Source organism: Carcharodon carcharias, chromosome 6 (assembly GCF_017639515.1).
Source record: "Carcharodon carcharias isolate sCarCar2 chromosome 6, sCarCar2.pri, whole genome shotgun sequence".
NCBI classification, from domain to species: Eukaryota; Metazoa; Chordata; class Chondrichthyes; order Lamniformes; family Lamnidae; genus Carcharodon; species Carcharodon carcharias.
The window spans coordinates 168,416,331-168,440,435 of record NC_054472.1 but is presented as its reverse complement, the minus strand read 5'-3'; the positions used below and the strand labels follow the sequence as shown (position 1 = coordinate 168,440,435).

The window sequence follows — 24,105 nt, the reverse complement described above, 5'->3', positions numbered from 1 at the left end:
CAGTATAGAGTGTTGGGAGAGGCAAGTACTGAGCTGAGTGCTGACAGCTTTAGTAAACGCCTTTGGGAGGACAAGGAGGTTAGTGATAAGATGTTCTATGGAGAGCAGGGCAACGGCACTATTGTGGGAGAGGATGCACAGCTTGAAGAGGGGAAGAGGTTAGTGTCATTGAGATCAGCTTTGTGACAGCGTGGTGAAAATAGAGAAAGAAGCTTTAAGATAATTATGCGGTTAGGGCAAAGGGATGGATAAATACAGAACAGTGGCTGGGACGGGTAGAGAATGAGGCAGTTGAGAAAGCTCAGTTAGTTAATTTCTTTCATGCAGTTTATAAGATTAGTACCAATCCTGAATGTATCATTCTGTGTGAATTTTTCTAATGCTTTACTTTCATTGTCTTTATTCTCCTTCCATTAATACCAGACAGCGGGCAGGATTTTATGGTCCCCCACTGCAGGTTTGCATCGGGGGGGGGGGGAGAGAGAGAGAGGCCAAGGGCTGTCCACCCACCCTCGCCCCAACTGAGGCCCTTAATTGGCCACTTCCTGCTCTGCTTCAATCTTGAAGCTGAGGAGAGGAGTTTATGGGCAGGTCAGAAGCCCAGCAGGTCACCCTGCTCAGGCCTAGAGTGGGAAAAGGGCCTTAAGGGCTCTCTTTCCATATTGGGTGCACTACCCCCATCCCTGCCATGGGTGCTCTCTCCCCACTGTGGTTTCCACCTCCCCACGCCCCACCAGCCTTCCCTCCCCTCCTGCTCTCCAGGACTTAGAAGCTGTGGCAGCTGCTGGGACTGCAGAGCTGCTGGCCAATCAAATCTCTGAGACGGGACTTCCGACCATCTCCTGCCAATTAGCTTTCCTTCAATTGTTAAACGACATGGCTGCCACGATCTGTGGGGTGCTCCACCACCCAAGTCTTTGGGTGGTGAAGTGGGAATCCCACCATCCGAAAAGTCCTACCCATAGAAATATTGTGCCCTAACAAAGTCCTTATACTCATGTGCTCAACAGTCTATTTTAAAATGCTATAAATTTATAATGCATGAATTCAGAAACTTAGACCAGAAAGACAAGCAAAATTATTGTAAAGGTTCCAGTAATTTGTGTGGTCAAGGCTCCTGTGTGAGCACCATTGATACACATAAAGGTAGTATTAAGTTTGCATGTGAAGTTAGTAAAATATTTTTAAAAGCATGCAAAATTCCACCTGCTCAGCAGTTTGTCCTAGCTACAGTAACCTGGACCATTTTCACTACAGTGACAATTTTCCAGCGATTAAATTTAATATTTAAGAGGCATGAACTATCAACCTGTATTTATGATATTTTATTAATCCATTACTGTGCAAATAAAAGGAATAGGTTTAAACTTCAAATTGAAAAATCACAAAATTGCTACTCAAGTTAACCCTTTTGTGTTGAGAATAAATGAGTTACAAAACCCATAGATCTAGAAATTCCTCCCCTTTCTCCACATCTCTGCTATGCCTATACAACCTGAATTCCCTATGTTCACTAGTGTACACATTTTGCCCATCTGTCCAGACCATAGACCATTACTTGCATCTTCTTTAATTTCTTTGTCTCTCTCAAATCTTCCACTGCTGTTGCCTCCCACAACTTATTGTCACTCACGTCACCTTTCTTTCTTCCCTCCCTAAAACGTTGCTCCTTCAATCCTTACCCTAACCTATCATTCCTTTGCTTTCCTACTCACCTTACAGGCTTGAATCTCTTGAAGAATGCTGCAGATACCTCTGTGACTTTCTAAGAATTCTCCAAAAGGCCCACTGAAGCATCAGTTTCTGCCTCCTGAGCAGGATTTCTAACTGCCCATTCTTCTCTTGCACTGACCTTGACTAGCTGCAGTACACCCTGTAGTTCTTAAACACTGCTCTAGCTGTTACAATATTTGTGTGGTTGGTTCAGATGAATTTCTATTCAATGGTGATTCACATGATGTTTATGGTCAGAGATTTGACAATACCACTGAATATCATGGGTAAGTGGTTAGGGCCTGTCGCAAATATTACTTGCCACATATTGGCCCAAGTCTGGATGTTGTCTAGGTCTTGCTGCGCGTGGCCTGTCTCGCTTTGTCTCAGCTTTGTCTTGTGCAGTCCCATGCTGGGCTCTACCATTATGGAGGAAAGAGACAGCTACTACTGGAATGTACTTCACCTAAGCTGGATTGGGAACAGTGTCCTTACGATTTGAGTAACTAGGGCATTAGAAAGGCTTCAAAATAATAAGGGGGAGGGAAGCTTCAGATAAAGGTTCACCATTAAGTCTGAAGAAAAAAAATCAAGGGTGTAGAGAAGAGTAGCGATTTGGAAAAAAATCAAGCAGATGCTTAAGGAAAGGAAAAAGAACATTTGCGACTAAGGTCACATCAGGGGGAAAATAATAAGTTAAAATTAAAGGTGCTAAATTTCAATGCACAAAGCATTCATACCATGATAGGTTAATTAATGGCACAAACAGAAATTTGATCTAACAGCCACTCTTTGATATGGTTGCTGGAAGACCAAAGCTGTGAAATAAATATTCCACAGGTCTTGACCTTTGGAAAAGATAGGCAAAATGGAAAATAAGAGTAACTCTGATAACAGAGGATGAGATAAAAGCTGTATGGAAAATCAGGTGTATCATCAGTATGTATGGAGCTAAGAAACAACAAAGGTCAGAAAACACTGATGGTAGCAGTTCATAGGCCCACAACCTTAATTCTGTTTCTACAAAAGCTGCCAGACCTACTGATTATTTCCAGCATTTTCCGTTCATATTCAAAAACATTATGTCGAGGAACTCACAAAGGAACAGGCTATTTTCGATCTAGTACTGTGCAATCTGACGGAGTTAATTAGTAATCTCACAGTAAAGGCTCCTCTGGGAAAGGGCAATCATTAAATGATGGAATGTCAGTACTAATTTTCAGTATGCATACTAATTCAATTTCCTTGCATGGTTCATCCCGGAACCTCAATACTCACCGTTCAAACAAAATAATAAATAGAAATAGAAATGGAAAAGAATTATTATTAACTATTGGGCATGGCAATTTAGAACATTGTGACTGCATGTCTAACCTGGATACTGGGTGATATATGGCAACGGCATGTGTCATGATGAATCATTCAATGCGAGTTGGTACGAAACTGTTTTTATATCGCAGGTAGCAACATGATTTTTAAAAATTGTATAAATGCTCCTACAATAAGGTTTATCACCTAAACCACTTGCATGAGCATTGAACTACATCATTCGCGTGAACAAAACAAAGTGTGTGAGAAATTAGAATTGCTTGTGCCTACTGTCTCATGAGTTATAAGTGCCCCAAGAGCTTCAAAAGAGTGCCCACATCATAAGCAACTGTTTTGAGATGAATCATAATGGTCACCATATTCGTGAGGGCATGGCAGGCGTAGAATAAACTGTTGCAACGAGTACACAGCACAGGCAGATCATGACAACCAGCATGCAACATTAATTTGACAGCACTGGTGCCATTTTGTAGCTCAACATCCATTTCAATGGATCATCAACTACTTAAAGGTGAGATGCTAGATGCTTTCTTATAGCTTTTATTTTTATTCTAAAAGTGTTTGGTGCTTTCTATACTTGTTTAAAGTTGCAAAAATTTACAAGGAGTTGTGTGCCAGGTGCTGAAGCACTTTCTGCTGACTTCAAGATTACTAGACAAACCAGTTGCTTCCTTGGAATACAGCATGATTTGGAGAATAAGCAAAGAACCTCAGAGTAGGCCAAGCTGCTCGAAGAGAGGATAGAGAGAAAGAGGCCATATCCACCCAGTGAGCAACTCTGCTACTTGAACCCCAGCCACGAACAATGGGCTACAATTTACAGTCAACGGCAAAGCAATTGTGCTTTAGAATGACTTCAAAGAAAGCTTCCCTCAAAGATCTAGCAATCCCTATAGCATGGGCATCTGCTTTCCTGAAGGCAGTTTAAATCTGCTACCTATTCAAGGGATCTCCAAATGTACAGCAGCAGTGATGTCAGTAGGCTGAGTAAGAAATCAATCACATTGAAGTATTCTCACAGACAGCAAACCAGGAAGTTAAAATGCACTTAAAAATTTTCTGATAGCAAAATAAATGATACCGATTGGACTCAGATAGAAGCTAAAACAAATGAACTGAAGGAAAAAGACATGCAGTTTATATTATATTATTTCATGGATAAATGAGGCATTCCACAAAAATAAAGCAAGTTTTTTTGAGCAAGTGAGGGTATTTAGCAGCAAATATGAGGTCAGTTCACCAGCAAAAACGCAGCTAGCTCTCATTTAATAAAGTGCAACTTTTGTGAGGTTAACAGCACAAAAGTGGAAGTTTTCATTAGTTTACTGATTGCTTAGGGATTGCAGTCTGGTCAACCTCAACCTATGAAGGAACATAGCATCACTGACAGCAACAGTTGGAACTCTGTGTTATTCCTCAAGTGTATGGGCTCACAGAGTTTGTCAGTTTCAGCAGAGTAATGTTGCTAAAGGTTCATAGTTTCAACACCATTACCACTGAAAATTCCAGGCCAATGTGCAAAACATCGGCATTTCACTAAGGACATCCTCAATTATATCTACCACCTCAGTGCAGGGCAAGAACCACGTTGCCATTTGGTACTGGAATTTTATGCATTGTTCTTGCTTGACTGGAGCTGGGGGCATTTCTATCATCTTGCAGTTTCCTATCCACTGTTGTGTAAAGGAAGTCACTGAAACTCTATACTCAAAGAAAGCTAACTAGATGGAGTGAGCACACAGCTTTGCTAGGACTGCAGGTTCCCCCATAGTGCAGGGTGACAATAGAGTATCAGGATATAGGGATATCTTCAATGGTTTTAACCACTCCGCTGGCAACAGCATCAGCAGTAGCTGTCCCAATAATGGCCAGCACCATCACCTCCATGGGGTTTAGGACAAGTAGGCATGACTGTCCCAGAGTTAGCTCCTGCTGTCTCTGGTTGTGCACCATCTTGTCCTGCAAAAGAGAAGAAAGTGTTTTAGTGAGTATGGTTCACTATCTGTTTGGTGATGCAATTGGCTAGCTGACAGTGTGTGCAAGCTGAGAAATGTAGGTGTGAGCCGCGGTGCTAAGTGTTTTGGGAGCAGTGAAGCAGATGAATGTCAGACATGAGTCATGATTGATAGGTATGAGAGTGATGGGGGTGCATCTGAGGATATTGAGGAATTTGGTTGAAAATTGCATTTGATGATACACTCATTGACCTGAACCACTTGTGTGATGTCATTGATTGTCTTTGAACTGCTTCCAAATCCTCTGAGCTTGACTCTTGCCAATGACCTACATGGCTATCTGCTCCCACTGCCTTCTGAGCAGTGTCTGGAGAGCTCCCTGGTCCCCTGCAAATACAGAATCTCTCTCCTCATTTCCATCTCCTCCAGAAAGCAGCATCCAAAAACTTTGCAGTCTGCTCTCTCCCATGTTGTGTCATTCTCCAATGTTTCCTAAATCTTCATTCCTGTACGACTACCGGCATCTGTTCTTACAGCATTGCACTTCCCTTGAAGAGAGGCAAGCTGGTTTTAAGTCACGCCAGCCTGTGCTATTGGCCCTCCTCACGCATTCAGCCAATTGACAGCGTGGTTAGTACTGGCTGGATGCATGAAGTTGGCCTGCAGCCTGCACAGTATTCAATGGGAGGAGGTTAGTTGTGCATCATGATCCCCTGGCCCATTCTCGGGCATTATCAAATTCAGCCCCAATGAGGGGAATGGCTCAGAAACATTAATATGGACTCAAGTAATTTGAAGGAGCGACTGTATCAATGTCAGGGTGCCAGCATCATTCAGGTTAATGGTGCACTCAGGTCCTCCCAGTTATTTGCTGGGCCTCACCTCCCAAGACCTCACAACCCTGCTTTTTGGTGCACCTCACTGTTTGAGAACCCCTTTGATTTAATGACTGCAAACAATATAGAAAAGTGGTTTGACTTATTTTGTTGCAATATGCCTTGCTAATGGGAACATATTTAAACCTACGCACCTGTTTTTGTGACAATTTTATTATTAAGGTTGCTTATTATTCCCTAAATTCCTCCTTTGATACTTATGGAATATCATTTTTTCACACATTCATAGCCTGTAATGATTCGGTGCCTAACAATTATACATTGTGAAAGAACATAGTCACATAATTCCATAGAGTTTATTTCAAATGTTCTGATGATTTTTAGGCACCTAAAGTTAGCAAACACTTACATGTTAGGTAAAGCATAGAGAAATGTGGAGTAAAACTTAAGCTATTCAAAAATAAGCCTCAGAAAAATTTGCCCAATGCAGTATTTTTACAACTTATCTTGCATGATATCTTGACTGGAATGAGATTGCCAACTTAGTGCCAAACATGAACCAATTTTGTACTATGCTCTGAGCCGAAGAGGAACTGGCTCAAGATTGCTCAAACTTTTCCACCAGGGCCATGCAGCTCCTGACCTCATTACAGCCTTGGCCCAAACATGGACAAAACAGCTGAACTCAAGAAGGTAGATGATAATCACTGTCTTTGATATCAAAGCAAGCACTGGCAAAATTGAAGTCAATGGGAATCAGGGGGAAAATTCTCCACTGGCTGGAGTCATACCTAGCACAAAAGACGATGGTTGTGGTTGTGTGAAGTAAATCATCGCAGTTCCCAGGGCATTGTTGCAGAAGTTCCTCAGGTAGCGTCCAAGGCCCAATCATCCTCTGCTTCTTCATTAATGACTTTTCTTCCATTGTAAGGTCAGAAGTGGACATGTTCTGTACCACTCACAACTCCTCAGATACTGAAGCAGTCCTTGCCAATATGTAACAGGATCAGCACAACACTCGGGCTTGGGCTGCTAAGGGTCAGGTAACATTTCTGTCACACAAGTGCCAGGCAATGACCATCGCTAGTGAGGATCTAACCATCTCCCAATGACATTCAGTGGCATGATCACTACTGAACCCCCCACTATCAACATCCTGAGGGTTACTATTGACCAGAAAATTAACTGGACCAACCATATAAATACTGCATTAAAAACAGAAAATGCTCGAAAAACTCAGCAAGTCTGGCAGCATCTGTAGAGAGAGAAACTGAGTTAACGTTCTGAGTCTATATGACCCTTCTTCAGGAGAGAAGTAGAAATGTAATGCATTTTATACTGTGGGCCAGTGGAGCAAATTAGAGGGTCAGGAGTCAGGAATAGGTAGAAACTCAGGAGAGTTTGATAAATATGTCATGGACACAAGACAAAGGGAGTGCTAATGTTAGTAATGAAGACTAAAGAAGGTGCTGATAGTGGCATAAAGGTAAAATAGCAGAATGTGTTAACATCAGAACAAGGGTCAGCACTCTGAGAAAGCACAACATAGAAACAAGTGACAGATGGCCCTGTTTGGGGGGGGGGGGCGGTTGGTGTTGGGGAAAAATAGTTTAAAAATTAAAAAATAGAAAAAAGATGAATAAATAATTAAAAACTGGATTAAAAAAGGGGCAAAGATGGAGGAGAGAGCTCATGGCCTGAAGTTGTCAAACTCAATGTTAAGTCCGGAAGGCTGTAAAGTGCCTAATAGGAAGGTGAGGTGCTGTCCCTCCAGTTTGCAATGGGCTTCACCGGAACATTGCAGCAGGCTAAGGACGGACGTGTGGACATGAGAGCAAGATGGTATGTTGAAATGGCAAGTGACAGTAAGGTCTGGGTCATGCTTGCAGACTGAGTGAAGGTGTTCTAAAAGGTGGTCACCCAATCTGCGTTTAGTCTCCCCAGTGTAGAGGAGACTGCATTGGGAGCAGTGAATATAGTAGCCCAAATTGAAGGAGGTGGAAGTGAAGCGCTGCTTCACCTGAAAGCTGTGTTTGGGGCCTTGGACCATGAGGAGGTAGGAGGTAAAGGGGCAAGTTTTGCACATTCTGCGATTACATGGGAAGGTGCTGCAGGAAGGGGATGAGGAGTTGGGGTGATGGAGGAGTGGACCAGGGTGTGACAGAGGGAACAGTCCCTACAGAATGCTGACAGGGGGGTGAGGGGAAGATATGTTTGGTGGTTGGAGATGGAGTTGGTAGAAATGGCGGAGCTTGATCCTTTGAATGCGAAGGCTGGTGGGGTGAAAAGTGAGAACAAAGGGGACGCTATCATGGTTCTGGGAGGGAGGGGAAGGGGTGAGGGCAAAGGTGTGGGAGATGGGTCAGTGCTGGTTGACAGCCCTGTAAACCACGGGGGTGGGGGGGGAGAACTCCGGTTAAAGAAAATAGAAGACATGTCAGAAGCACCATTTTGGAAGGTAGCATCATCGGATCAGATGCGACAGAGGCGGAGGAACTAGGAGAATGGGATGGAGTCCTTACAGGAAACAGGGTGTGAGGAACTGTAGTCGAGGTAACTGTGGGAGTTGGTGGGCTTGTAATTAATATTGGTAGACAGTCTATCATCAGACATGGAGACAGAAAGGTCAAGGAAAGGAAGGGAAGTGTCGGGGATAGACCACGTGAAGGTGAGAGAGGGGTGGAAATTGGAAGCAAATTTGATAATTTTTACAGGTCCATATGAGAGCATGAAGTGGCACCTATACAATTATCAATATACTGAGGTGCTTGGGGTTGGGGTGGGGGCTGCTGAGTAGGACTGGGGCCCTTGCAGGTAACCATAGCCACACCTTTTATTTGGAGAAAGTGAGACAAGTTAAAGGAGAAATTGTTCAGAAAGAGGACATGTTCAGCCAGATGGAGGAGAGTGGTGGTGGATGGGGATTGTTCAGGCCTCTGTTCAAGGAAGAAGTGGAGACCCATCAGATTGTCCTGTTGGGTGATGGAGGTATAATGAAGAGGAGGCGGTTAGGGCCAGGAAACTAGAAATTGTTGATATGATGTAGGGCATCAGAGGAATCATGAATGTAGGTGGGAAGAGACTGGACAAGGGAAGAGAGAGTGGAGTCAAGAAAGGAAGAAATGAGTTCCATGGGGCAGGAACAGGCTGACATGATGAGTCTACCAGGACAGTCCTGTTTGTGCATTTTGGGAAGGAGGTAGAAGCAGGTTGTGTGGGCTTGGGAGACTATGAGGTTGGAAGCTGTGGAGGGAAGATCTCCAGAGAAGATGAGGTCAGTGACAGCCCTGAAAACAATGGCTTGATGTTTGGTGGCGGGGTCATGATCCAGTGGAGGTAGGAATAAGTATCTAAGAGTTGGCGCTTAACCTCTGCAAGGTAGAGATCATATAAATACTGTGGCTACAACAGCAGCAGTACTGTGGGAGTACTTGCATCAGATAGACTGCAGCAGTTCAAGAAGGTGGCTCACCACCACCTTCTCAAGGGCAATTAGGGATGGGCAATAAATGCTGGCCTTGCATTTATCCCATCCCCACACCCCATCAAAGAATTAAAAAATAAACTCCCCCTAGTTTTAAACTATGTTTAAAAAATGATTACAGTTAACACTAGAAAGCCAACAGACCAAGACCAAGACCACCTGCACTGGACCAGTTTGGGCTGAATTAGAAGTAAAAGGGCAGAGTGCAACTCACTGTGGTAGCCATGGCCTTCTTATTTACTTCATTCATTTTGTGGAACTTCAAAAGCAATCATAATCCGACAAAAATAAACACTAAACATGTCTCCATATTTCTTTGAATTACTCAATACTATGATGCAAAGTTTGTTGCATTCATTTACTTTTGGTGCTGTCGGACTTATAGCTACAACTAATACCTTAAACTTATTTTAGATTAGAAACTTTTAACCTAGTCATATCCAGATTGTTTTACATTTATAGCTGTTCATTGACAAAGAAAATTGATTAACATAGCTCAGTAATTAATCAGAATTGGAGGACATTTCATTCTTCCTCCCAGTTAAGTATATTGGTAAATATTTTAAAATAAATAAAATACCAGGTCTATGCGTTAAAGCTCCATTCCATGATGGTCACGATTACACATAATAGTCAGATGTCATTTATCAATGTCAGAAATAATCCAATAGCCAGTGTTAATTTTGATTAAGGCACAATTTCACATGGATGGCATAGCATGCTGAAGTCACTGATGATGGTATTTTGAGGGACCACATAATTGAGCTTCCGAATCAATGATGTCCCAATTTCAACAATATTGTTATGGAATGCTGTTGAGCTAAGACCAGACACCTTTCGGGGAGAGGAAAGGCATGAATGGCTGCCCTAGTTCATTCTCACACACCAATAGTAAATGGCAGCATTGTCAGAAGGTTGACATAAAAATGGTCCTCCTGACCCAAAATATAGTACGAGGAAACTCAGCAAGCAAATAACATAACTAGTGCAAACAACATCCAAACAATACTGTGGCATTTCTTCTGATTGCAGCATTTACATTGAGAAAGCAGTTAGTACATCTTATTTACATGCAAAGAATGAAAATTTTGATTGTAAATATGCTAGACTTTTAGTTTAAAATAAGTTTTTGAAGAATAGTCTGCTGTGAGACACATATGCAAAAGTTGGGCTGTAGGTGTTCCTAATATCTAAACTAAAACCAAAAACTTCTAAAACATGAATTAAATGTTGTTAGCAAGTTCAAATGTTTGTAATTTTAAGCATAACAATTACCGTCCCCACTAATTTCATCTGTGAATCCAGGCAGCAAGTGAGAAAGAGAAGAGAAACAAGGAGGGAAAAAAGTGGAAACATTGCATTATTATCAGAGGCAAGAAACAAAGGCAACAATCAACTTTCAGGAACAAAAGGAACAGGAAATGCAAGAAAATATGAATTCCGTGTGATGGCTACAACAATTTAAAACTGACTTAAGGGTTGGTTTAAAAGTAAGGTCTTTATAAATCCCATAAGGCTCTTAATATTTCATTTTCCCATCCTTAAATTTTAGTAAAATTTCCCATCCTTAGAATTAGTAAAGATGTTAATACTGGAAATTAAACCAATTTCCACAACCAATTTCCACAACCAATTTCCACACTTGGCAGCATCTGTCAACATCAACCACTCACTCCCTCTTCAAGTACAGCATGCCCAGATAAAGTAAATCGCTACCTTGCCTATCAATAAATTTGAAAGCAAGATGAACCTTGCTGTCTCAGAATGTTTCATACTCATGTTGACCAGCTTTTATGCTGAGGATTCACATCCATCAGAATGACAAAACCGAAAACCAATAACTTGGGACCCAGAAGGCAGCAGAAAGAGGAAACTGACATTCAATTAGTTTGGGCTGGATTCAAAGCCAAATATTGAACAATTGCAGTGTGCTGAATATGTTGCCCAGGTCCCTCAGGGAAGTAATATGATGCATTCAAACGCAGCAAAATCTGGGCTCAAGTATGCAAAGGAAAAAACAAATTGAGCAGCATGTTGCCATGGGTTTCTATTGTGCAACCTGTGATTACCCCAACAGCAGCATTGGAAAATCTTTGGATAGGGCCTGCAGCAGGAACTGGACTAAGCACTTAATCAGGAATAATCATTAGAGAAACTTTGCAAAGTGCATGAAAATTTTGTCCATAAAGTCCTTATACTCGAGGTAGGGAAATTATTCAGAGCATGTTGGAATGCTCTCAGTGGATTCCTTATATTAAAAAAAACTGGGCATACCAGTCATCACATTAGTTTGAGTATCCAAAATGATTTTTTTTTAAAAAGTACAGCAAGATAATTTTAATATTGACAAGTTTCTATGAGCTTGCTTTGGTTTGAAAGGAATAAGCATTGCTAAAATAACTACAAAGTATCAGTACATTAGTTAAAAAAGGTTAGAAAAAAAACGGTAATAAATCAGTTGGCACTTTATGACATTTTGCTCTACTTTCAACTTAAAATGGAAAGGGGCATTAAATACAGAATTTTTAATTCCATATTTTCAATAAAGATCATTTCACTAAATATAAAATTCTCAAATTCCCTCCAGGAAATATGAATCTAAATGTGAGATTGAACAATTTATAACTGAAAAAGCAGAGTGAATGCAAGATATAGTATTAGTGGACAAGCAAAGTATCATAAGTGCACTAAAATAAAAGCAAAATACTGCAGATGCTGGAAATCTGAAATAAAAACAGAAAATGCTGGAAAAACCCAGCAGGCCTGGCAGCATCTGTGGAGAGTTAACGTTTTGAGTCCATATGACTCTTCTTCAGAGCTGAAGAGAGGTGGAAGTGTGATGGATTTTATACTGTTTCAGAGGAGATGGAGCAAAATACAAGGTGAGGGATAGGTGGGAGCTCAGGAAAGATTTGACAATGATATCATGGACTCCTCACTTCCTCCAAATAAAAGGTGTGGCTATGGGTACCTGCAGAGGCCCCAGTTATGACTGCCTTTTTGTGGGGTATGTGGAATATTCCTTGTTCCTGTCCGACTCAGGCCCCTTCCCACAACTCTTTTTCCGGTACATCAATGATTGTATCAGTGCCACTCCATGCTCTTGTCTGGACCTGGAAAAATTTATTGATTTTGCTTCCCATTTCCACCCCTCTCTCACCTTCACATGGTCAATCTCCACGCTTCCCTTCCCTTCCTTGACCTCTCTGTCTTCATTTCTAGTGATAGACTATCTACCAATATTCATTGCAAGCCCACCAACTCAACTACAACTCCTCATACCCCGCTTCCTGTAAGGACTCCATCCCATTCTCCCAGTTCCTCCACCTCCATCACATCTGTTCCGATGATGTTGCCTTCCAAAATTGCGCTTCTGACATGTCTTCCTTTTTCCTGAACCACGGGTTCCCCCCCACTGTGGTTGACAGGGCCCTCAACCATGTCTGACCCATCTCCCACACCTCTGCCCTCACCCCTTCCCCTCTCTCCCAGAACCGTGACAGGGGTCCCCTTGTACTCACTTTCCACCCCACCAGCCTTCGCATTCAAAGGATCATCCTCCTCCTTTTCTGCCAGCTCCAGCATAATGCCGCCACCAAACAAATCTTCCCCTCACCCACCCCCGTCAGCATTCTTTAGTGACCGTTCCCTCTGTCACACCCTGGTCCATTTCTCCATCACCCTCAGCTCCTCATCCCTTTTCCACTGCACCTTCCCATGCAATCGCAGAAGGTGCAACACCTGCCGATTTACTTCCCCCCTCCTTACCGTCCAAGGCCCCAAACACTCCTTTCAGATGAAGCAGCGTTTCACTTCCACCTCCTTCAATTTGGTCCATTGTATTTGCTGCTCCCAATGCGGTCTCCTCTACATTTGGGAGACTAAACGCTGGGTGACCGCTTTGTGAAACACCTTCATTCAGTCCACAAGCATGACCCAGACCTCCCTGTCGCTTTCAACACACCATCCTGCTCTCCTGCCCGCATGTCTGTCCTTGGCCTGCTGCAATGTTCCAGTGAAGCTCAATGCAAACTGGAGTAACAGCACCTCATCTTCCAATTAGGCACTTTATAGCCTTCTGGACTTAACATTGAGTTCAACAACTTCAGATCATGAACTTTCTCCTCCATCTTGACTCATTTTTTAATCCATTTTTTTCCCCAAACCATCCCCGCCCCCACAGGGCCATCCCATCACTTGTGCTTATGTTTTGCTTTCACAGAGGACAGACCCTTGTTCGGTTATTAACACATTCTGCTATCTTACCTTTGAGCCACAATCAGCACCGTCTTTATTCTTTAACACGACCATTAACACTCACTTTGTCTTGTGTCCGTGACATCTTTCTCAAATCTCTCCTGAGCTCCCACCTATCGCTGGCCTTCTATTCTGCTCCACCCCATTTTAAACAGTATAAAATCCATCACATTTCTACTTCTCTTTAGCTCTGAAGAAGAGTCATATGAACTCAAAATGATAACTCTGTTTTTCTCTCTCTATAGATGCTACCAGGCCTGCTGAGCTTTTCCCAGTGTTTTCAATCTTTATTATACTAAGTGCATGTTGGAAGTTAGGCTAAATCAAAATGATGCCACTCTGGAAATCTGAAATATAAGCAGAAAATACTGGAAATACTCAGCAGGTGTATCAGCACCGGTGGAAAAAAAAAACTGGTTAATGTTTCAGATCAATGCCCTTCATCAGAATTGAAAAAGGTTAGAGATGTGACAGGTTTCAAGCAAGGACTGAGGAAGGCAAAGAAGAAAGCAAAAAAGGGAAGTCTGAGATGGAGTGAAAGGCAGGAGTGATGAAGTGACAAAAAGGATGGCAGTGAAAAGCAGAAGAAGGTAAAGGGGCAAGTAAAGAATCAAAAGATGGGTCTGGAGGCGATGTAAAGGGACAAGCAGAACCATCACCGACAGCTATCTGAAAAGAAAACCAAAGAAAACACAAACAGAAAAAATAATAGAAAATGGGGGCAAAGGATACGATCTGAAATTGTTACACTCAGTGTTGAGTCCAGGGGGCTGTAAAGTGCTGAAAGATGAACTGACTCCGTCCCTCTCCCTGACAACAATCTAGGTTAGTCTGTTTGCACCCTGATGTCACATTTGATGAGATGCACTTCTGGACCTCATATTCGTGCCAAACAAAAACTGCCTATTTCCACATTCATAACATCTCTCAACTTCACTCTATGCTGCTGAAACAATGATTCCAAAATTTGTTGCCTCTAGAGTTGACTATTTCAACACATTCCTGGCTGGTCTCCCACATTCTACCTTCCGTAAGCATGAGGTCATCCAAAACTCTGTGGCCATGTCTTAACTCACGCTAAGTCCTGTTCCTCTATTGCCATGTGTTCGCTGACCTACATTGAATTAGTTTTAAAAATCTCATCCTTGTTTTCAAATCCCTTTTGGGCCTTGTCCCTGCGTCTCTGTGATCTCTTCCAGCCCCATAACCATTCGATATATCCGCACTCCTCTAATTCTGGCCTCTTACGCATCCGGATTTTAATCGCTCCACCATTGGCAGTTGTGCCTAAGTCGCAGGTTCTGGAATATCCTTCCTAGACCTCTCTACCTCACTTTTCTCCTTTAAGACATTCCTAAACTTACGTCTTTGACCAAGCATTACATCATTTGACCCAATATTACCTTAGGGCCTTGGGACATCTTATATTTATATGCTTCCTTTAACATAATAAGTTTTGCTGCTGTTGATGAGATACTGTACTGTTCCTTGTGCTTATGTTGAGTTTCATTGGAACAATGTAGGAGGCCAAGGACAGAGAGAGATCAGGTTGGAGTGGAATGTGGAATTAAAACAGATGACAGGAAGCTCAGGATTATACTTGAACTGAATAGAGGTGCTGCACAAAGTAGTCACTCAATTTGAGTTTGGTCTCCTTGTGCAGAGGGGATCACATAGTGGGTACAGTATACCAAATTGTAAGATATAAATAAATTGCTGTTTCTCCTGGATGGGATTTTGCGGCCATGGAAGCAGAGAAGGGAATAAATAAACACCCCATCTCCATGCCATCGACCTGAGACATTAACTCTGTTTCTATTTCAACAGATGCTGTCTGGCCTGCTGAGTATTTTCAGAATTTTATCAGAATATTATATTATTGATATTATTGCTAGTTGTACTACCAGGCCATCAACTGTAAGCAATTGCAAAACAAGCAAATATATGTTACTTGAAGGTGATTTAACATTCCTGCACTACATATCTCCATGTTTCTGATGACACTGGTCATATAATTATTTAGTCTTCTCTACTGCAAGAAGACATATTCTTTTTCTGATTTAAGATTTCTCCTTAGCATTTATCAGTAACCACCAACAGTAAAGTTCAGTTTTTGGAAACTAGACAAACATTCATAATTAACTGTTTAGACCATCCATCTATAGAAAAAATGCATCCCTTTATATAAATCACCTTTCAATAAAAACATCACATTCAATTTTATTGGATGAATAGCTCTGGTTGATCAGACAGGTTATAAAGGTACAAACGCCAAATAATAATTTGCATAAACACTACAAATAGAAGTGCTGTTTAAAGACTAGTGTAATCTCAATCACAAAGCTGAGGTGTTAGACTGCAGACTACAATTAAATTCATCAAGGCAATGGTCTAGATTTTTCATGAAGTCAAACAACAATCCAGTACCCTTGGGTGTATGATGAGAGCAGAGGATGAAGGGGAGAAAGCATCTGGCTTTTTTAACTCTGGGCTGCCAATGATTCATTCCTTCAGTGATGACATGAATAAAAGGAAAGATTGGAGATCATGATGAAATACAAAATATTTTCAAGCTGGAAATTCATTGAACAATGAAATCTTAAACCTTTATGAAATGACCAAAGATTTCAAACGTCATTAAGAGCTGCTTCAAAGACATTAAGCAACAAAAACACAGAAGTACTTTCATGGCCTTTAGCTTGAGATGTACATTTTCACTTCAATAGTGCTGTCTTTTACCGGTAAGCAGCCACCCATAGTTGCGAACAACTGTATCCAAAGCTAGATCTTCACTATTACTGAAAAAATATATGCTGTCAAAGCTATTCATCTTGCACTCAATCAGGTTAGATGCAAGAAAAGGGATGCTGAATCTCATGCAGTATAAATTGTTGTTCCCTTTGAAATTTTGCACTCTTGCATCTGCTCTGATGAGTGCAAGGCAAAAACTTTGACAGCATGACTTTTTTTCAGCAATACTCAAGTTCTGTACTACCAATAGACTATTTCTTCACTCCCTTCCTTAGAGCCACTTCAGTAAAACATATTCCAATACAATTTTTCTCTTCAATGCTCCAGTTATACATCTAGCAGCTATAAAGTTTGATTATTCTTTTCTATTTTTAAGTGGATTTTTGCCTGAAACAAAACATTTATATTAGTCTTTTCCTGATCTCTGTCCATCCATGTTCATCACTCTTTCCTTCCCCTTCCCAATCTCTGCAATCATAATCTTCCCTAAGAGGGTACAACACAAAATTCAGGCTCAGAGGATTGGAGGTAATATATTAGCATGGATTGAGCATTGGTTAAGGGACAGAAAATAGAGTAGGAATAATTAGGTCATTTTTGGATTAGCAGGCTGTAACTAGTAGGTTACCAGAAGAATCAGTGCTTGAGCCTCAGTTATTTCCAATCTATACTTATGGGTTAGATGAAGATATCCAAGCTGGTTGATAATACAAAGTTAGGTAGAAAGCAAACTGCGAGAAGGATGCAAAAAGGCTGCAAAAGAAACATAGACAAGTTAGGTGAATAGGCAAGAACATGGCAAAAGGAACATAATGTGAAGAAATGTGGAGCTGGATTATAGGATGAGGACAGGCTCCCCGCAGCCTGAATTTTGGGGTGAGCTCACCCCACTTGGCCGCCTTGCCCTACTTGAATTTATCAGACATCGGCCTTTAGTTAGTATGAGGCAGGGCTTCCATCCATTTCCAAGAGGAAGCCCTGCCTCAGGGCTGACAGACGAGTGGAAGCTAGCAGCTCTGCGTCACAGCCGGAGTAGTGACCACTGCCATTATTGCAGGATGCCTGAGAGGCAGATGTGCCCAAACCCAGGTAAATCCAGAATCTCACCAGGGTTGGGTTGGCAGGCCCCAGTAAGGAGGGTGAGGTGGCATGTTGGGCAAAGGGGGGAAAAACTGTTGCCATCAGTGGAGGGCAGGGGGTTGCTCCGATTGGCACATATGGCCCAGGATGGAGGCACCCCCGCCCTTTCACTGACCAGTATATCACAGGGTTAAAGCCGTCAAGTTACATGTTGGACGCAGGCCTCTTCCGCAGTCCATTAAATTGGAGCGGTGGTAGAATGAGGCCCTTAATTTGGCATTAACTTCCCACCTAAGGGCCTCGACTGGGTCATGGGTGGCCCACCTGACACTGCCCCAGCTGCCAGTGGGCATGCTGCTCAAATTTACAAGTCCATTTTGCTGTCTGCGGGTGGCTCATAAAATTCAGTCCATGAATTTTTCCACTTTGGTAAGAAAGACAGAAAAGCAGGATATTTTTAAGTGGTAAGAAATTGGGTAACTCAGAGAGACCTGGGGGTCCTTGCCACAAATCACAGAGTTAAACTTGCAGAAAGAGCAAGCAATTATGAGCGCAAATGGAATGCTAGTCTTTATCACAAAGGGATTTGAGTTAAAGGTAAAAACGTTGTACTGAACTTAGATAGCATCTTGGTGAGAACACACCTGAAGTACAGTGAACAGTTTTGGTCTCCATATCCAAGGTTGGACACTGTGCAATGAAGATTCACTAAGCTGCTTTCTGGGGTGAGGGGATTGTTTTATGAGGAGAGGTTGAGTAGACTGGTCTTATATTGCCTAGAATTTAGAAGAGGGGTGATCTCATTGAAACAAATAACGTATTGACAGAGTTGATGCTAGATGTTTCTCTTGGCTTAGAGGTCTAGAACTAGGGACCACAGAATAAGGGGTCATTCATTCAGGATCAAGATTAGGAGAATTTTTTTCACGCAAAGGGTTGCGAATCTTTGAAATTCATGACCCTTGAAAGCTGTGGATTCTCAGTCATTAAATATACTTAAGCCAGAGATCGGCAGATTTCTGGATATGAAGCGAATCGGGATAACATAGGAAAGGTGGAAGATCAGTCATCTTCTTGCTGAATGGCAAAGCAGCCTTAAAGGGTGGAATGGCCTATTTCTGCCCCTCTTTCTGATGTTAGATTCTTATGACTCATTTACTTGGAAGGTAGGACTTGTGGACAGGCCAATGTTGAAAAACATGCTGTATCTTATCAAAGTGTCATGTAACATCATGTTGCTCATAAGAACCTTGAGTGTCTGAGGTTTTCTTTCCTCTTTCAACAGAGTTAATTAATACATATTATTTACTAAATTAAATGACCCAACTAGTTTAATTACTCTGGAATGTGCTACACAAAATTACAATCATTTGTTTTATTCAAGATATGTATTTGCAGCTTTCCCCTGGAAAAAACTACCCCCCAAATTTAGTTAGGACTGATTCTCAAAATTCTAAAGGAACTAAGGTTCAGCCCTCTATTCACCATGACATTTCTGCAGACACTGATTAATTCAACCACACCCACAGCTCCACTTTCAATGCTTTAGTCTCCAGTAAAACATGACTGTCGCTGACCCTGGCTAATCCCCTGGTACGACCACTCCCTTAAATCCATGAGGTGCAGACTTGAATGGTTATGGGTGACAGCTTGTTTAGGCATTATCCTAAGACCTAATTAAGATCTGGCTGGATCACATTAATCACTGTTAGGTTCTGCTCTCATCTGTGAAAACTGCTTACTATTCCAAGTCACTGAATACAAAGTTAAATCCTGGCTTCTTTTCTCTACTGCAAACCGGATTCTTAAGCCACTCTTTGCTGTCTCCTCCACTCCTCTCTTCCAACATGTGTGAGGAGCTCATGAACTTGTCACCAAGACTGAGACTATTTGATCAGCTGTCCTGCCACTTCGCTCCCTTCCTTTAGCCCACTCGGCCAAACTTCCTCTTAGGCTCCCTTGTCCTCATCCTGACCTTGTATTTTTCTCTAGTTTCTCTCCTATCTCCCTAAATTTGAACAAAGAAACTATGAAGGTATGAGGGGCCAGTTGGCTATGGTGGATTGGGAAAAAGCAATGGCGAGTAGTTAAAGAAATGTTACATCGTCTACAACAAATATATATTCCTCTTTTTTTTAATTTATTCACGGGATGTGGGCTTCACTGGCTAGGCCAGAATTTATTGCCCATCGCTAAATGACCTTAAGATGGTGGTGGTGAGATGCCTTCTTGAACCGCTGCAGCCCATGTGGTCTAGGTACACCCACAGTGCTGTTAGGGAGGGAGTTCCAGGATTTTGACCCAGCGACAGGGAAGGAATTGTGATATTGTTCCAAGTCAGGATGGTGAGTGACTTGGAGGGGAGCTTGCAGATGGTGGTGTTCCCCTGCATCTGCTGCCCTTGTCCCTGTAGATTGTAGAGGTCACGGGTTTAGAAGGTGTTGTCGAGGGAGGCTTGGTGAATTCCTGCAGTGCATCTCGTAGATGGTACACACTGCTGCGACTATGCATTGGTGGTGGAGGGAGTGAATGTGTAAGGTAGTGGATGGGTGCCAATCAAGTGGGCTGCTTTGCCCTGGGTGGTGTCAAACTTCTTCAGTGTTGTAGGAGCTGCACTCATCCAGGCAAGGGGAGAGTATTCCATCACACTCTTGACTTGTGCCATGTAGATTGTTGACAGGCTTTGGGGAATCAGGAGGTGAGTTACTCGTCACAGGATTCCTAGCCTCTGACCTGATCTTGTGGCCACATTATTTATATGGCTAGTCCAGTTCAGTTTCTGGTCAGTGGTAAACCCCAAGATGTTGATAGCAGGGGATTCAATAATAGTAATCCCATTGAATGTCAAGGGATGATGGTTAGATTCTCTCTTGTTGGAGATGGTCATTGCCTGGCACTTCTGTGGTGTGAATGTTACTTGCCACTGGTCAGCCCAAGCCTAGATATTGTTGAGGCCTTCCAGCATTTGGACATGGACTTCTTCAATGTCTGAGGAGTCGCGAGTGGTGATGAACATTGTGTAATCATCAGTGAACATCCCCACTTATGATAAGAAGGTCATTGATGAAACAGCTGAAGATGGTTGGGGCCAAGGACACTACTCGGAGGAACTTCTGTAGTGATGTCCTGGAGCTGAGATGACTAACCTCCAACAACCACAACCAACTTCCTTTGTGCTAGGTATGACTCCAACCAGCGGAGAGATTTCCTGATTCCCATGGACTCCAATTTTGCTTGGGCTCCTTGTTGCTCCAGTCAGTAAAATTCTGCCTTGATTTCAAGGGCCGTCATTCTCGCCTCATTTCAGGAGTTGAACTCTTTTATCCATGTTCGAACCAATGAATTAAGGAGCCCAACTCAGCATCAGCGAGCAGGCAATTGCTAAACAAGTGCTGCTTAATAGCATTATTGATAACCCTTTCCATCACTTTACTGACGATCGACAGTAGACTGATGGGGCGGTAATTGGCCAGGTTGGGTTTGTCCTGCATTTTGTGTACAGGATGTACCTGGGCAATTTTCCACATTGCCGGGTAGATGCCAGTGTTGTAGCTGGACTGGAACAACTTGGCTAGAGATGCAGCAAGTTTGGGGTGCAGCAAGTTCTGGAGCACAAGTCTTCAGTATTATTGCCAGAATATTGTCAGGGCCCATAGCCCTTGCAGTATTCAGTGCCTTCAGCCGTTTCTTGATATCACATGAAGTGCATCAAATTGGCCGAAGACTGGCATCTGTGACACTAGGGGACTCTGGAGGAGGCAGAGATGGATCATCCACAATGTCAGGCTGTTGCTTGACTAGTCTGATAAGTTCTCCCAATTTTGGCACATGCCCCAGATGTTAACAAGGGGGACTTTGCAGGGTCGAAAGGGCTGAGTTTGCTATTGTTGTTTCCAATGCCCAGATTGATGCTGGGAGGTCTGACTGGTTTTATTCCTTTGAGACCTTTTAGTGGCTTGATACAACTGACAGACTTGCTAGGCCATTTCAGAGGGCGTTTAAGAGTCTACCACATTGCTGTGGGTCTGGAGTCACATGTAGGCCAGGCCAGATAAGGACAGCAGATTTCCTTCCTTAAAGGACGTTAGTGAACCAGGTGGGTTTTTACGACAATCGACCATGGTTTCATGGTCATTATTAGACTTTTAATTCCAGATTTTTATTGCATTCAAATGTCACCACCTGCCATGGTGGGATTTGAACCCTGGTCCCCAGAGCAATACCCTGGGTCTCTGGATTACTAGCCCAGCGACAATACCACTACACCTCCTCTAAGACACAAAAAAAAACAGGAAAGGTGAACCAACTGTGGGTAAAAGAAGAAGTTAAAGATTGCATTAGATCAAGGGAAGTGGTTTACAAAGTTGCCAGGAAAAATGGTAACCCTGAGGGTTGGGAGCAATTTAAAATCCAGCAAAGGAGGAAAAAGAAAGAGAAAAGGGAAAATGAATGCAAGCTAGTGAGAAACATAAAGGAGAATTGTATAAGTTTTTTTTAGGAATAAGACCATAAGACATAGGAGCAGAAATTAGGCCATTCAGCCCATCGAGTCTGCTCTGCCATTCAATCATGGCTGATAAGTTTCTCAACCCCATTCTTCCAACTTCTTCCCCTAACCTTTGATCCCCTTACCAATCAAGAACTTATCTATCTCAATGACCTGGCCTCCACAGCCCTCTGTGGCAATGAATTCCATAGATTCACCACTCTCTGGCTAAAGAACGTGAGAAGGAAAAGGTTAGCAAAGACAAACATACATCCGTTATAGGCGGAGACAGGAGAATTTGCACTGGAGAACAGGGAAATGGCTGAGCAACTAAACAATTACTTTGTATCTGTCTTCACAGAGGAATATACAAAAAAGCTCTCAGAAATATTAGTGAACCAAAGGGCTTGTGAAAATGAGAAACTGAAAGAAATTAATATTAATAAAGAGGCAGTATTTGAAAAATTAATTGGATTGGTGGTGATTCCCTGGGCCTGATAAGCTACATCCCAAAGTGCTGAAGGAGGCAGCTAGGGAGATGGTGAATGCATTGGTGGTTATCTTTCAAAATTCTATAGAATCTGCAAAGGTTCGGCAGACTGGAAATTAGCAAGCGTAACCCCACTATTTAAGAAGGGAGGGAGAGAGAAAACTGAGAACTACAGACCTGTTAGTTTGATGTCAGTAGTAGGGAAAATGTTAGACAAACACGTGGTATATTTGGATTTTCAGAAGGCTTTTGATAAGGTCCCACACAGGAGGTTGGTAAACAAAATTAGAGCACATTGGATTGGGAGGTAAAATTCTGGTATGGAAATAATCATTTGGTAGTATAGAACTTGAGTATTGCTGAAAGAAGATGACATGCTATTGAAGCTTTGCATCTTGCACTCATCAGGACAGTTCAAAAGAACACCATTTGTAAAGGGAACAATTTATACCATATGAGAAGCTAATTGGTTGGCAATTGGGCTCTGATTGATAGAGGTGTTGCCATGGAAAATGCACCAGGGAACAGTTATCTGCCAAGCTTTTGTCCAAATTCAAACCAGGATGTTGTTCCCTTTATAATAAATATTTTTGGGAACTGTCATGATAAGAGCTTCGACAGCACATCTCTTTTTTTCAGCAATACTGGATTGAGAATTGGTTAACAGACAGAAAACAACAAGTAGTAATAAATGGGCCATTCTCAGGATGGTAGGCTTTTACTATTGGGGTACCACAAGGATCAGTGCTGGGCCACAGCTGTTCAGGAAATATAAAAATGATTCGGATGTGGGAACCAAATTGGCTGATGATACAAAACCAGCTGGGAATTACTGCAATTATATAGGTGAGACTGCACCTGGAATATTGTGTACAGTTTTAATCTCCTTATCTAACTATGGATATACTTGCCATACAGGGAGTGTAACAGAGATTCACCAGACTAATCCCTGGGATGGCGAGATTGTCTTATGTGGAGATTGAGGAAACTGGACCTGTTTTCTCCACAGTTTAGAAGAACAAGAGGTGATCTCATTGAAACTTACAAAATTCTTATAGGTCATGACAGAAGAGGTGTAGACAGGATGTTTCCCCTGGCTGCGGGGGGAGGGGGAGGTGTCTAGAACTAGAGGACACAGTCTCAGGATAAGGGACAGGCCATTTCACATTGAGGTGAGGAGGAATTTCTCCATTCAGAGGGCGGCGAATCTTTGGAATTCTCTATCCCAGAAGGCTGTGGAAGCTCAATCATTAAGCACGTTCAAGGCAGGAATCAACAGACCAGCCATGATCTAACTGAATGGTGGAGAAGGCTAAATGGCCTGCTCCTACGTTCCTATGTTTCCATCATGCCTTTTCCAAGCTCGCCTCGTCAACCTCCTGCTCTCTCGCCCTATTCCCACTAAACTACTGATCACCCAACTTCCCTTCCTGCCTCTCATGTTGGCTGACATGGTTAACCTTTTTCTCACTCTCTCCTCAGAATCTGTCCTTATCTCCTTCAAATCTCTCATAATCCTCCATTCTTCCTTCTTGGAAACTTCTGCACCCATCTTCAACCTCCTTTCCTCTCCAATGTCCTCGAACGTGTTGTCACCTCCAAAGTTCATGTCCCTCTTTCCCAGAACTCCATGCTTGAATCCTTCCAATCAGGTTTCTGCCCTGCCACAGTACTGAAACAGTTCTTATCAAAGTCACAAATGACATCCTTTGTGACTGTGACAA

The 24,105-nt window shown here is 42.4% G+C and overlaps 1 protein-coding gene across 8 annotated transcripts in view; it reads right to left on the bottom strand.

Annotated features, from left to right (window-relative positions):
- ptk2aa (protein tyrosine kinase 2aa) overlaps nucleotides 1-24,105 on the bottom strand; it is a 551,780-nt gene that overhangs the window by 165,667 nt on the left and 362,008 nt on the right. For 5 of the 8 annotated variants that reach the window (XM_041189015.1, XM_041189013.1, XM_041189014.1 and 2 more), the window contains one exon: nucleotides 10,593-10,610. The exons of the other annotated variants lie outside the window; for them this stretch is intronic. In XM_041189015.1, the coding sequence (XP_041044949.1) occupies nucleotides 10,593-10,610 (18 nt within the window). The remainder of the gene's footprint in view (nucleotides 1-10,592; nucleotides 10,611-24,105) is intronic. 8 annotated transcript variants of the gene reach the window in all.